The 15,662-nt window shown below is 47.1% G+C and overlaps 2 protein-coding genes across 2 annotated transcripts in view; one reads left to right on the forward strand and one right to left on the reverse strand.

Moving 5' to 3' along the window:
- Positions 1–198: 198 nt before the first annotated feature.
- MIP (major intrinsic protein of lens fiber) overlaps positions 199–15,662 on the reverse strand; it is a 15,766-nt gene continuing 302 nt past the window's right edge. Inside the window, exons 2-5 of the mRNA XM_047786945.1 lie at positions 5,504–6,714; positions 4,674–4,838; positions 4,176–4,256; positions 199–1,780 (exon numbers count right to left, since the gene is read on the reverse strand). Of these exons, the coding sequence (XP_047642901.1) occupies positions 1,595–1,780; positions 4,176–4,256; positions 4,674–4,838; positions 5,504–5,863 (792 nt within the window). The 5' untranslated portion in view covers positions 5,864–6,714 and the 3' untranslated portion in view covers positions 199–1,594. The remainder of the gene's footprint in view (positions 1,781–4,175; positions 4,257–4,673; positions 4,839–5,503; positions 6,715–15,662) is intronic.
- The window catches only part of SPRYD4 (SPRY domain containing 4), a 2,072-nt gene continuing 1,802 nt past the window's right edge, over positions 15,393–15,662 (forward strand). Inside the window, exon 1 of the mRNA XM_047786946.1 lies at positions 15,393–15,518. Within this exon, the coding sequence (XP_047642902.1) occupies positions 15,434–15,518 (85 nt within the window). The 5' untranslated portion in view covers positions 15,393–15,433. The remainder of the gene's footprint in view (positions 15,519–15,662) is intronic.

Raw genomic sequence — 15,662 nt, forward strand, 5'->3', positions numbered from 1 at the left:
GAGTACAAGTAATGTTCTATCTGAGTCGGTCCCTTAAATTGAGCCAAAACTCACAGCGCAGTGGATTTCCTGCTGAATGAAAATAATTGGGATCTAAGTCGGAGGAGAGGTAAATGTACAGACATTTTTCCCCTTCTCCTAGTCAAGTGGATTATTCCAAAGTCTTACCCACGATTAGTTAGAAAAGGTAGGCTTTATTTGTGAGGAATTGGAGAGTTGAGCTACGCGGGAATGTGGTCTTTTGCTGGGCTGGGGTGTCTGTCTTACTACAGGTATAGGTTTAAAGCTTGCGAAGCATGCAGGAGGCTTCAAAATGGAAGAGGTTAACATAAGTACTCATCATTAGGATCATTAGGTCAGGGTCTCCTCTGGCCCCTGTTGAGATGAGCATTTTCCCATCAACAGAAGATAGGGATCAAATGGTGTCTCTTGAATTATTAAGAGTTGGATAGAAAGAATCAATTTCTGGGACATGTGTAGAGTTAGAAGAGATTTGCTGAAGATGGGAAGGACAGATGAGAGAAAAGTGAAAGGACAAACACAGAAAAGGAAAATAAAGACGACTTTAGAACTGGTGATAAAAGCGGAAAGATGCCATTTGAAGAGTGTTTTGGTCTGCTGTAAATTAAAACTCTTGAGGGTCAAATTCTCTCCCACCACTTCCCTCTACCTCTGCATTTGCTCCAGGCATCAGATTTCCTGTTTTGGCCTAAGGGAGCTCTTCTGGGCTTAAATATCATCTGCCTGGAGGCCACACAGGGAGGACAGCTACTTAATTTTTCCAGATTCTAGGTTCACCCACCCTTTATTCAGCTGGGGAGCTCAATGGCCCAGGGGCTCCAAAGAGACCCATCCTGCCAGAATGAAAACAAAACCCAGCCAAGTGGTGTAGACAGGTTGATGTGGATTTACAGAACAATTCAAACTCCAGTGTTCACTTTTCTCAGAGCTACTTCCCCACCCAAGTCCCTGGGGCAAGCATCCCTGAGATAAGTAAGCTACACTCTCCTGTTAACTTCTCCAAAACTTTTTGGTACAATTGCATCCTGATCTGGGTTGGACACCTCCATTTTCTCTCCAACTCTCAGCTGCTTCTCCCAACCCTTGGAATGCCTCAGTCTCCTGCACTTCTCTTTCCACCTGCCTCCTCTAAGGAGTAACTAACTGCTTCCCTGCTCCCTCAGAAACCCAGAGCCATACACTTGACTGGCACTATGGTAAAGGCCTTAAGGTCTTGGTGTCCTGTACTTACCACACCAGGTTGGGAGAGGAAGGTGTAGGATGACACCTCTTTTCCCTTCCCTACCTCTCATGCCATGCCCCCAAACTCAGACATAGCCATGTTCACTCACAGTCATACAAACAACCATGCACGCACAGCGGCGAAGAGAGGTGGGATGGGGAGGAAGGGAAGTTTGCACCAACCAGCTCATGAATGCAACTTGAAAGATTTCACACGGCAAAAGGCAAAAAAACACACACACATAAATTTAAAAATAAAGAAGTACATGCCCCTCCCACAGTCTCTTTCTTCATCCAGGCCCCTCCATGTAAACCCAGAAGCTTCCTACTCCTTCTGGTCCAGCTGGAGCTTTTACAGTGCCTGGGTCTTCAGTTCAACAGGTTCCCCTGTGCCCTCTGGTTGTCCATTGGAGTCACTGGGCCTGGCACCCTTGAGAATAGACAGTCTCTCAGAAACACTCTTGAGCCGGGGGAAGAGGAGAAAGTCGTAAAGGAGACTGCCCAGGCCCGCGCCAATGATTGGGCCCACCCAGTACACCTGTTAGAAGAGGAAAGGGATAATCAGTTTTGGGGAGGCAACCCAAGAGCAAGGCTGCTCTTTTTCCAATCTCACTGCTGAAAAACAAACATCCTGCACTTGGCACATACAATTGGGCTCTATTTAAGCAGAAATCAGTGTCTGTTTATTTGTGGTTTTTTGGGGGGGGCACACCCACAAACCCGAGTGCAGTTGCAGTGGCAAAACCAGATCCTTAACCCACTGAGCGAGGCCAGGGATGGAAACTGCAACCTCATGGTTACTAGTCGAATTCATTTACACTGTGCCACAAAGGGAACTCCAAAAGTTTCTTTTTAATTGTGATAAGATACACATAACATAAAATTTACTATCTTGGGGGTTCCCGTCATGGCTCAGTGGAAACGAATCTGACTATTATCATGAGGACATGGGTTTGATCTCTGGCCTCACTCAGGGGGTTAAGGGTCTGGCATTGCCGTGAGCTGTGGTGTAGGTCGAAGATGCAGCTTTGATCTGGCATTGCTGTGGCTGTGGTGCAGGCCAGCTGCTACAGCTCCGATTGGACCCCTAGCCTTGGAACCCTCCATATGCCGTGGGTGAGGCCCTAAAAAAGACCAAAAAAGACTACATTTTGTTTATCCATTAATTTGTAAGGGTTGGATTGTTTCCTCCTTTTGGCTGTTGTGAATAATGGTGCCATGAAAATGGACATACAATTTTGAATTTTTTTGTTGTTGTTGTCTTTTCTAGGTCCGCTCCCGTGGCATATGAAGGTTCCCAGGCTAGGGGTCAAATCGGAGCTGTAGCCACTGGCCTGTGCCAGAGCCACAGCAATTTGGGATCCCAGCCACGTCTGTGACCTGCATCACAGCTCAGGGCAGTGCAGGATCCTTAATCCACTGAGCAAGGCCAGGGATCAAACCTGCAACCTCATGGTTCCTAGTCGGATTCCTTAACCACTGAGCCACAACAGGAACTCCTGAAAAATTTTTTGAGTTATTTTCATATGTTTGGCTGGCATATGGCCAAACGACACAAAAATGGACAGTTTTTTTTTTTTTTTTGGCCATACCTGTGGCTTATGGAAGTTCTGGGCCTGGAGTTGAACCCATGCCGCAGCAGCAAGCCAAGCTGCTGTGGTGACAACTCAATATCATTAACCTGATGTGCCAAAATAAAACTCCAAAAATAGCCAATTTTTATTGAAGACGTTTAGGGGGCTGGGGGGGGGGTTGTATTTTTTTTTTTTTTTTTAGGGGCCAAACCTGCAGCATATGAAAATTCCCAGGCTAGGGATTGAATTGGAGCTATAGCTGCTAGCTTACGAGACAGTCTCTCAGAAACAGAGGAACAGAGAACTGAGCTGTTTCTGTGACCTACACCACAGTTCACAGCAACATTGGATCCTTTAATCCACTGAGGTCAATCCAGGGGTTGAACCTGGGTCCTCATAGATACTAGTCAAGTTCATTACCACTGAGCCACAACTGGAACTTCTGATTCTGTGCTAAATATTTCATGCCTAAAAGTTTCATACTTATTTGTCAGAACATCCCATTTTATAGTTAAGGAAACCAAGTTGCAGAATGATTGAGTTTGTTTGCCGTGGTCACACACAAGGCTAGTAAAGTGCTAGAACTGGGATAAGGCTCAGGCCCATTTGTGCTCATACATACCCTGATCTCTGAGAGTAGAAGTTTCCTTCCTTTTCAGTGGTTTGTCCTCATGTCTCCTGGTTATTTTACTGGGGTTTTTGTTTGTTTTTTTGTTTTGTTTTGTTTTATTTGCTTTTTAGGGCCATACTCTCGGCATACGGAGGTTCCCAGGCCAGGGGTCCAGTTGGAGCTACAGCTGTTCACCGACACCACAGCCACAGCAATGCCAGATCTGAGCCTTGTCTGCAAACTATATCTCAGCTCACAGTAATGCCAGATTTTTAACCTACTGAGCTAGGCCAGGGATTGAACCCACAACCTCATGGTTTCCAGTTGGATTCATTTCCACTGTGCCACGATGGGAACTCCTGTTTTTGTTTTGTTTTGTTTGTTTTGTTTTTTTGGCTACACACTTGGCATGTGAAAGTTCCTGGGCCAAGGATCAAACTTGCACCACAGCAGTGAGAATTCCAGATCTTTGAACCACTGAGCCACTAGGGAACTCCAGTAGCTCCCAGTTTTGGAATCCAGTGGATACTTAGTAAAAATCTCTGACTAACTAATATGAGCAAAAACCTCTTTCTAGCAAAATAATGAATCTTGCTCACACAGGCAAGAAAACGCGGTGACAACCCCCTTGGCTGACAGCTGGTACAGCACTCAACACATCCAGATGGAAAGCAGGAACCAAATCTGGAACCTGCAGTCCACACCCATCCATAAGGGCTTCAGGATTTTGCCCTTCTCCTCTCACTCACCCAGTGGTTGGTGAAGCTTCTGGTAAGAATGGCAGGAGCAAAGGAGCGGGCAGGGTTCATGCCTGCACCGGTATAATACATCTGCAAAAGACAAAGTTGTAACTGAGACACTTGCCCCCCTTCTCCACCCTAGCTTCTTTCCCACCACCCACTTGCCCCAGAGGGTTGGCACCTTGCTTCCAGCCAGCAGCAAGTAGGGAAGGACAACCTGCACAGAAGTCCCACAGTGGAGTGAAGTCACCGATGCCCCATCTGGGGACAGACTATGGATCCCTAGACAAAGCTTCCATTTACCCAAGATGCATGCCTTACCATCTGGAGGTCAAGAAGGACTAGCTAATGCTAACACAAGGCAGAAGAACAGAGCAGGGTTGATTCCTCTGGGCTGATTGATACAGAGGGAGATGGGTAATGATTTGACAGTGAAGCAGTAAAATCAGCAAAAATTTTGGGGTCCCGGAATCTTTAAATGAGAGGTTACTCCCCTCTCCTGCTTACCCCAAAGAGGTGCCCCAGGGTGAGGGAGAAGCCAACAGCCAGGGCCACGGAGCCCAGGCGGCCATTCCGCCTCTCATCGTACGTGGCAAAGATGCAGAGCACGAACTGGAGTGTCAAGAAGATCTCCACTATGGTGGCCTGGCCCACGCTCACCCCAGGGTGCAACTGGGCAAAGGAAGAAGAAGGGAGGGAGCTCATTAGGGCTGCTGCAGCCTTACCTGCTCAAGGCTTCCCAGGCAGGAACTCCTTACGACAGCACTTCCCTGGAGAGGAAGAGTCATACAACCGCCTTCATAGTAATTGTATTTGTTCCTTAATTTCTTCTAATAATACTCCTTCATGCTAGAAATAAATGTGCCTGCTTACATGGGTGAGGAAACGGAGGCCCCACAAGGTAAAGTAAGTTTCTTCAAGAATCTGCAGGGTGGAGTTCCAGCAGAAATGAACACAACTAGTATCCATGAGGATGCGGGTTCAATCAATCCCTGCTCCCACTCAGTGGTTTAAGGATCTGGCATTGCTGTGGCTGGGGCCGGCAGATGCAGCTCCAATTTGAACCCTAGACTGGGAACCTCCATATGCTGCAGATGTGGTCCTAAAAAAAAAAAAAAAAAAAAAAAGAACCTGCAAGGTGTTAGGAGGGAAGCTGGGACCTGAACTCAGTTCCAGGGCTCTATGACTTCCTTACCTCTCCAGAGCACCTGTTGATTCTCCCCACCCTGAAACACACACTCACATACAATATCCCAGACCCCTGGGGAACTGATCCACCTGCACAGGCAGGAAGTGGGAGCTTCGGGTTCCCCTCGCCCCAGTTGGCCAACCATTACCGTATTAAGTGCTAGGTTTCCTCGGACGGCAGGCGGGGTAACACTGTACAGAACGGCGGCTCCAGCCACTGCTCCCAGGAGCTGGGCTGCCATGTAGCAGAAGGCACGGAACAGAGACATCTGGGAGCCCACGAGGAAGGCGAAAGTGACGGCGGGGTTGACATGGGCTCCGCTGATGTGGCCCACAGCCTGCACCAGGGTAGCCAGGGCCAGGCCAAAGGCCAGAGCCACCTGTAAGACATGAAGTGGTCCCGGGGTCCAACGCAGTGAAGCCCCCAGCCCAAAGAAGACATAGAAGAGGGTGGCAAAGAACTCAGCAAATATGGCCCTCCAGAAGGAGGCTGACCGCAGTTCCCACATGGCAGGGGGGATGGGCACGATGCCTGGGTCCCTGATACCCCCCTGGCCGCGATCTGGATGGACAGTCCCCTTTATAGAGGACTCTTAATCCCTGGGAGGGGCAGGCTGAGGTGGCTGGCCCAGCCTCTTAACCCCTTCACTGCTGCAGAGGGCCGGGCCCATGATCATTTTCTAAATGCAAATCAACTGCTGCATTTTCCCCTCCCTTCTCAAATGGGAGGTGAGCAGAGCCATGGGTGTGAGGCGGGGTTGGGGGCCGGGGGTAGGGCCAGGGCTAGTGTGAGGCTCTGAGAGAAAGGGACCAAGAACAGGGGGACTGGAGGAGTCTGCCTTTCTCTTCATGTCAAAGTTAGGCTTCATAGTCCTGGCTGACATTTCCATTAGAACATTCTTCAAACTCTGCTTGGAAGGCCAGTCAAGCTGGATTCACTTCATGGAGTATGAGACTGTGCTCCTGGGGGCCTCCAGGCTCCTCTGAACGGGGCAGGGGTAAGGGTGGGGGTGGAGGTCAGGAGTAGGGTTCAGCAGTGAAGGTGGATAACTGAAGAGAATTCTTTAGTTCTCTGGGATTAGAGGGCCTTCTCCCATTGGCTGGTTTGGGCTGGAATCTGTGGACCCTGCAGCTCTGGGACAGAATAGTTCTGCTGTGTCTGGCTTTCTCCGAGCCCAGATTCCCTACCCCCAATCCATGCCAGCACCTCCTTTTCCAAATCCTCGGCCTGGCCTTTTAAACCACAGAGACAGAGAGCGGGGAAAAAGCTGCATCTTCTCCAGTGATGCTCACAGATCCTAGTCACCACTGCTGGTCCTCAGGGACTGCATGGGTTCGTGCTGCTTCTAGAACATGTCCCCTGGGCAGGAGAGAGGGTAGGACATCAGAGTGTTGAGAGCAGAGATTCTGACAACAGAAAAACTTTAATTCAGATGTGGATGAGGATACAAAATAACAGAACCAGTTTGATAAACAGTGGGGGTGTAAACTGCCATAATCATTTCGGAACACAGTAGAGCATCGTCTTATAAAGATGGATAAGCACACATTTTCTGACCCTGGGATTTCACTTCTCACTTATATACCCGAGAGAAACTTTTCTATATCTGCACCAGGAGATGTGTACAAAAAGTTCAAAGTAGCACTGTTCACAACAGCAAAAAACTTGAAGCCACCCAAATGCCCATTGACAGAAAAATGGATGAATAAGCGATGGTATATTCACACAACGGAAAATTATTCAGGGAATTCCCTTTGTGGCTCAGTGGTTAAGGAACCCGACTAGGAACCATGAGGATGCAGGTTCGATCCCTGGCCTTGCTCGTGGGTTAAGGATCTGGTGTTGCCGTGAGCTTGGGTGTAGGTTGCAGACACAGCTCGGATCCCGAGTTGCTGTGGCTCTGGCGTAGGCCGGTGGCTACAGCTCCGATTAGACCCCTAGCCTGGGAACCTCCATATGACGCAGGAGCGGTCCTAGAAAAGGCAAAAAGACAAAAAACAAAAACAAAAAACAATGGGAAAAAAAATCATCTTTATGGACCTGGCTTTAAGGAGCCAGAGAGGTAAAGAGGAAAGCTGACTCGAGGTTCTGGAAGGCAGTGAGAAGAATTCCAGGGAAGACATGCTAGGGACATTCTCATCCCTCAACAGAAACAGAGTCAAGCACTGAGATGGAACCAATGCTGAACCAGCACCTGGGCCACTGGAATCCGCAAAGGAAGGCACCTTTGAGGAATTGCCTGGGAGCACAGGGGATTCATGGGGGAGATACTCCTGGGGTCACCCAGGACACACCCCAGTTCATCTTTGTCTTCTTTCTGCCTAATTTGTTCATGTTTTTGCTATTAATCTACTCCATTCTTGTATTTGGGGTTTCTTCGAGGGGTTGTCAAAAAAATTTCCTTCTAGATTTTCCACCTTTCTCTCTTCTGGACTTAAGTGAACAAACATACAAACATTTTTCAAATTTTTCACACTAGGAACTACGGAAATGGAGAAGAGTGATTTGTAAAATAACAAACTTGGTGTGGTTACGAGGTCATTTTAAGTCACAATGGCATGGAGTAGCCATCCTGGACTAGCATCCAGTTTTTTTTGTTTTTTTTTTTTTTCTATTTTAGGACCACACCTGTGGCATATGGAGGTTCCCAGGCTAGGGGTCGAATTGAAGATGTAGCAGCCTGGCCTACGCCCCAGCCACAGCAACTCGGGATCCAAGCCGTGACTGCAATGTACACCCAAGCTCACGGCAACACCAGATCCTTAACCCACAAGCAAGGCCAGGGATTGAGCCAGCATCCTCATGGATCCTAGTCCGGTTCATTAACCACTGAGTCGTGACGGGAACTCCTCTCATCTAGTTCTAAACTGCGGATTATTCTTGGTTACTAACCTTCAAACTTCTAACCTATTTATATTCCTGGGGCTACTGACCCTAAGTTTACTCCCCCTTTAATAAAGAAGCCCACTGCTGGGGAGTTCCCTGCTATGGCCCAGAGGGTTAATGATCTGGCTTGTCTCTGTGGTGCTGCTGGTTTGATCCCTGGCCTGGCACAGTGGGTTAAAGATCCGGTGTTGCTGCAGGTGTGGCACAGATGACAGCTCCAGCTCAGATTCCATCCCTGGCCCAGAAACTTCCATATGTTACGGGTGCAGCCATAAAAGAAAAAAAGACTAAAAAAAAAAAAAAAAAAAAGAAGAAGAAGAAGAAGCAGCAGCGCATTTCTGTCCCAGAGAAGTGCCCTAGGAAGCATAATCCATACGAGGGAGCAGGTGAATCTAGAAAGCTTAGTGAATCTGCAGGCAGAGCTATTGGTCTTCCTGCATTTTTCCACCGTGGGTCCTACGTGATTACCACAGCCATCTCTGAGGTTGCTCAGGACTGACTCATGACCTTTCTGAAGCTACTCCTAGGCACCCATGTCATCAGGACCTAAAAAATAAACCAAAATTGAGTTCCATAAAAATATCTACATGGCTGATCGTATAGGATTTATGAGGGTCATATGGGATGTGCCCAAGCAATATACACATAAGTTAGCTGCCTTAAAGTATAAATGAACTGATTCATGAATTAATCAGCTGTAAACATAATTTATGATTATTAAGTACTGGACCTTCTCTAGCAATCACAACGTGGTTGAATAGCAATGTGGTCCTGAGGGGCTGGGTGACCATTCATCTCTGCTTCCACCATGTGGAATCTCTCTCCCATCCCTGTACTCAGAATGCCAGGTCAGCATGTAACTCAGCTCCATTGTGTGGACAGTTTCAGTAGGACAAAGGCCCCAGCAAAGCACAAGCTAGCCTAGCAGCCCCTTTGGCTAGCTCCTGAGGGCCCCCCTTCTCTCTCTTTCTCTGGTTATGCTTTGCTGACTGCTGACTCCTGGCAAAGTCCAGAACAATCACCAAGCTCCGAGTGCACCCCCCCCTACCCCACTCAGAGTTAAGGGCTCCAATTAGCACTTGGATTGGGTCAGGGCCCCAACATGTTAGAAATGGGGTAATCTAAGAAATAGAGTAAACAGACCGGCCCATCCTGTTCTTGCTTCCTTCTCTACTTTCTTTCCTGGGGAGTCAGATACGACCTCAGTGCTCACTATGGGTCTGGTTCTGTTCTAAGCACTTTATATGTGTCATTTCAGATACTGGTATTCCCTAGGACTGTACTTTCAGTTCATTCCCTGCTTACCCTAGTTCATTATACCCTCTCCTTGGATGACTTCATCTTCATCCACCATTCCCTTGAAATGCGTATCCATATAACTACAGAACATTTTCACCTATGTGAGTGTCTGCTCGACCACAGATTCAGCCTGTCCCAAATTGAACTAATTACCTCCCCCCATCCAAATATGCTTTTCCCTCTGTATGTATCTTTTCATTAAGTCAGAAACCTATGAATAAACTTTCCTTCCCTCATCCTCTCACTCCCATCTAACCAGTCACCAAAGTTCCATCCATTCTGCCTCTTAGAGAGTTGAGCCCACACCATGTCTCACCCGAGAACTCTAGCAGCCTCAGACCCTGACTAACCCTGTTTCTAGTCTCATCCCCTCCAATTCATTCTCCTTGTCACCGGCGGCTTTATCGTTGTAAAAGTACCAGTAATTTGTCATTTCCCTGTGTTCCCTTCGACAGTTCCTGAATGCCTGAAAGACAGTCTTGTCATGGCATACATGACTTTTTTTTAGGGCTGCACCCTCGGCACATGGAGGTTCCCATGCTAGGGGTGGAATTGGAGGAGTAGCCGCCAGTCTATGCCAGAGCCACAGCAATGCAGGATCTGAGCCACATCTGCAACCTACACCACAGGTCACGGCAACGCCGGATCCTTAACCCATGAGCAAGGCCAGGGATCGAACCTGAAACCTCATGGTTCCTAGTCGGATTTGTTTCCACTGTGCCACGACAGGAGCTCCATGGCGTACATGACTCTTCATCATCCACCCTCAACTTTTCTAATGGCTTTCCTTATCTCTGTAGCATGAGACTCTGGCAGTATTGTGCTTCTTGTTTTTGTTTGTTTGTTTGTTTTTTGTTTTCCCTTCTTTTTTTCTTTTTAGGACTACACCTGAGGCATAGGGAAATTCCCAGGCTAGAGGTTGAATCAGAGCTGCAGCTGCTGGCCTATGGCACAGCTCATGGCAACACTGGACCCTTAACCTACTGAGCGAGGCCAGGGATTGAGTCCACATCCTCACGGATACTAGTCAGGTTCTTAACCTGTTGAGCCACAACAGGAACTCCCAATATTGTGATTCTCAAAACCCCACTTTGCTTCATAACCCAGTGCTTTAGTCTAAGCTATTCCCTATACCTTGAATGTTTTTCCTTTTTTCTCTGTCAAGTAAAATTCTATCACTTCCTAATTATTATGCATGGAAATGTTCAGAGTTACTTGTTCATTAGCAATGATCCAGGTAAATCATCAGAATGAGGGTGAGCTTATCAGATGGATAGTCACCCTGTAAAAGTGAAATAATGCAAGAAATGACAGGTAAGAAACTATTCCCTGAGCGGAGAATAAAGTAATAGAGCTATGTCGGAGTGACAGTGTTAGAAATGTGCAGTAATTGCTTCAGCTCTCAGGATCAGGGTGAAACCAAAGGAGAAATACCCCAGAAACACAATCCTGGAACTTTTATCTCATTACTACCAAAATGCAAAGTATTGACAGAGCAGAACTTTTCCAAAAGAAATATCACCTTCACACTTTTGCCCCTAGGCTTGAAAAGAATAGAAACCTTTTTTCTTTTTTTTTTTTTTGGCTTTTCAGGACCACACCTGCGGCATATGGAGGTTCCCATGCTAGGGATCCAATCAGAGCTACAGCTGCTGGCGTACACCAGAGCCACAGCAACTCGGGATCCAAGCCGCATCTGTGACCTACACCACAGCTCACGGCATCTCGGGCTCCTTAACCCACTGAGCGAGGCCAGGGATCGAACCCGCAACCTCATGGTTCCTGGTCTAATTCGTTTCTGCTGCGCCACCATGGGAACTCCCTAGAAATCTCTTTTTAAAATTTGAAAAAAAATTTTTTTTTTTGGTCTTTCTAGACCCGCACTGGAGGCATATGGAGGTTCCCAGGCTAGGGGTCAAATCGGATCTGTAAGACTTGGGTCTGTGCCACAGCCACAGCAATGCAGGATCTGAGCTGCGTCTGTGACAGATCCTTAACCCACTGAGTGACGCCAGGGATTGAACCTGCATTCTCATGGATGCTCGTCGGGCTCGTTAACCCTTGAGCCAAGACGGAAACTCAGAAAAAAAATAGAAACCTCTCATCAAGAGTTCCTCTTGTGGCGCAGCGGAATAGAATCCAAATAGGAACCATGAGGTTTCAGGTTCCATCTCTGGCCTCACTCAGTGGGTTAAGGATCCGGTGTTGCTGTGAGCTATTGTGTAGGTGGAAGATGCAGCTCGGATCCTGTGTTGCTATGGCTGTACTGTAGGCCAGCAGCTGTAGCTCCTATTCAACTACTAGTCTGGGAACACCCAGATGCCGCCAGTGCGGCCCTAAAAAGCAAAAAGAAAAAAAAAGAAACCTCTTCTCATGTACTGGGTGGATGAAAAGACTGGGCCAGGCTGACCCCTGGTGGAAGAAATGAGCCATTGCATCGAGCCATTGCATTGAGCCTTTGCATGCATAAAATGTTGGCACAAAACATTCTACACATTTATTTATTCAAAAACAGCGAACAAGTGTAGTTCTCCTCTGGCACAGCAGGTTAAGGATTCAGTGTTGTCACTGAATCAGCTTGGGTCACTGCTGTGGCATGAGTTCAGTCTATGGCCAGGGAACTTCCACAGGCCCGTGCCATGGGGATGGGGATAGGCCCCCAAAAGCAACAAATCAACCAACAACAACAAAAAGACAGTGAACACTTCCTTGTACTACAGGGAATAATGAGGTCCTGAAGCACAGAGAATAATGGATTTAATCCCCATTCTTAAGAATTCACACAAGGACCTACTATATAGCACAGGGACATCTACTCAATATTATGTAATAACCTATACGGGAAACGAATATGAAAAAGAATGGATATATGTATATGTATAACTGACTCACTTTGCTGTACACCTGAAACTACAACACAACATTGTAAGTCAACTATATTCCCATAAAGTTAAAAATAATAAAAAAAGAAAAGAAAAAAGAGTTCACAATCTAATGGGTAAGATAGGTAGCTGACTCTTTAAATATTCCCTAGGCAGCACTGGGGAGAATAGGAGACTAGTTAGGAGGCCAGTGCAGCAGTTTAGGGAAGGAATAACATGTTAGAGATTTAATGACAATCTCTGAATTGAGGGAGACAAGGATATCAAGGACTTCCAGGTTTCTGGCCTGGGCAAGTGGCTGGTTGTGGGCTTCATTTCACTGAGTCAGGGAATTGAGGAGGAAGGGGAGGAGGTGGATGTTTGTGTAGGAAGGCACAAATAGCTTTAGACATGTTAAATCTGAGGTAACTAGGGGACATACAAGTAGTAATGTCTAGTAAGCTGTTGGATATACAGATCTGGAACTCAGGAAAGAAATATGGTGTAGAAGTTCCCATTGTGGCTCAGTGGTTAACAAACCCAACTAGTATCCACGAGGACTCGAGTTTGATCCCTGGCCTTGCTCAGTTGGTTGAGGATCTGGCATTGCCATGAGCTGTAGTGTAAGTCGCAGACATGGCTTGGATCCTATGTTGCTGTGGCTGTGGCACAGGCCAGTGGCTATAGCTTCAATTGGACCCCTAGCCCGGGAAGCTTTATATGCCAAGGGTGCAGCCCTAAAAAAAAAAAAAAGAAAGAAAAGAAAAGAAATATGGGGTAGAGATCTCGAGAGTTCTTTTCCAATAGATGATAGTGGACTCCACCAGTGTGGATGAGATACTCTAGAGAAAATATGTCTATTTGGGAAGAGGACATTAGCTGAGGTCTTAAGCAAACTGGGGCTCCCCCACCTGCTTTACCTCCCCCCCCCCTTTTTCTTTTCTTTTATGGCGGCACATGTGGCATAAGGAAGTCCCCAGGCTAGGGGTCAAATCAGAGGTGCAGCTGCAGGCCTATGCCATAGCCACAGCAATAACAGAACTGAGCTAAATCTGCAAACTATGCCACAGCTTGAGTTAATGCTGGATCCTTAACCCATTGAGCTGGACTAGGGCTCAAACCCACAGCCTCGTGCATACTAGTCTGATTTTTTTTTTTTTTTTAAGGCTACACCTTCAGCATATGGAAGTCTGTTGCTGGCCTACACCACAGCCACAGCAACTCGGGATCTGAGCTGCATCTTCGACCTACACTACAGCTCACAGCAACACCGGAAACTTAACCCACTGGGCGGGGCAAGGGATTGAACCGGAGTAATCACAGATACTAGTAGGGTTTGTTAACCACTGAGCCACAACAGGGACTCCACTAGTCTGATCCCTAACTTACTGAGCCACAATGGGAACTCCTGCTTAACCATTTTTGCTTTGCAAACTATAGCTATGGCTTTTGGGAAGTCTCTCTCCAACACACCCTCATATGTTAGAGTAATGTATTCTCCTTTGCCTGTATCGCATCAGATTGCAGCTGCCAATATTCTCATCTATCTCTCCACTAGATTGCAGACCTTTGAAAGAGGGACTCTGGTGAGAAAGACGATGGTAGGCAGCAGTCCTATCATGTAAAGCTTTATGACAATGCCAGCAAATTTGGTGCAGGTACATTGAAAGATTTTAGTTAGAGGAGTGCATCATCAGATTTGTGACATAAAATCACTCTGTAGTGTGGACATTGGATTAAAGCAGTCGGATGGAAGCTGGAGACCAGTTTATAAGCTACTACATTCATTCATTTATTTAGCTTTATTTTTGGCCGCACCATAGCATATGGAAGTTCCTTGGACGAGGGATCTGCAGCAGGGACCTGGGTCACAGAGACAATCCACATCCTTAACCACTGCACAACATCAGGAACTTCCACGTTACATTTAAAACAAAAAAGCCCCAATTCATATCAAGGATAACAGTGGCCTGAGCAAGGGACATATCCACAGCATGGGCGGTTGTAATGCTAAAGCAGGGAAATTTTATTGGGCTGGCCAGCAGAATGTTGAGATCTTGAGGAAACTGGGGCTCTCCCACCTGAAGTGAACAGTCTGAAACGCAGGGATGTAGAATATCAAGAAAATAAAAATGTTAAAAATGTAGGCCCGCCATAATCACCCATCTCCTAAGTTCCGTTCTGAACTAAAATAGTGATATTTCTCTGTTGAGCTAAACCTTCCATTGCCAGCGCTGAAAACACAAAACCAACATTTATAGTACTCAATATTTATTAGTACAACCACTTACCCAGTGGTTGCTATTTGTCAAGATGTATCCTAGATTGTTCTCTGGTTTAATTTTTACTAGGGCCTGACGGCTAGACATTTTTCTGTTTTACAAGTGAAACCATTAAGGCTTAGAGAAGTTAAGTGATTTGCCCAAAGCCACACAGAGGAGCCGGGTTCGAATCCAATTATTGCTTAATTCTTTTTTTGTTGTTTTTGTCTTTTTGCCATTTCTTGGGCCGCTCCCGCGGCATATGGAGATTCCCAGGCTAGGGGTTGAATCGGAGCTGTAGCTGCCAGCCTACGCCAGAGCCACAGCAACGCGGGATCCGAGCCGCGTCTGCAACCTACACCACAGCTCACGGCAACGCCGGATCCTTAACCCACTGAACAAGGGCAGGGACCGAACCCGCAACCTCATGGTTCCTAGTCGGATTCGTTGACCACTGCGCCACGACGGGGACTCCTAATTATTGTTTAATTCTAAGATCTGTACTTCTAGCCATTTTGCTACATCCTTTTTCTAAAGATTCTATTTAGTTAAAACGTGAGCAGCTTTCCTCTCCGCAGAAAAACTTTATAAATTGCACCAAGCACGGGTGAAACCAAACAGAACTCACTAAAATGGCGGGTCCCTGCCAGGCGCTGGCTCCCCCACGTCATCACACCGCGCGACGCCCCTTGCGCACAACGTGTGATGGGAACCCGCGGGAGGAAAGCAGGGTTCAGGTGGGGGGCGTGTCCTGTTCATCCGGAGCGCAAGATGGCGCTGCCCTTTGCGCGTCCACTGTGCCTGTGCCGCTGGGGAGCCAAAAGGTTAGGGATTGCTGCCGCGGAAACCCGCAGAGGTAGGATTACCCCCTTTTATTCTCTTTCACTTCCAAGGTAGTTTCGGTCTATTATTCTTAGAGCCTGCTCAGAGAAACAATTCCAGTCCCTTCGATTCGTTTCCCCTCCCCCATCTGCGTTGGTCTTGAGATTCCAAACTTGGG

The sequence above is a fragment of the Phacochoerus africanus genome, chromosome 7 (genome assembly GCF_016906955.1).
Source record: "Phacochoerus africanus isolate WHEZ1 chromosome 7, ROS_Pafr_v1, whole genome shotgun sequence".
NCBI lineage: Eukaryota > Metazoa > Chordata > Mammalia > Artiodactyla > Suidae > Phacochoerus > Phacochoerus africanus.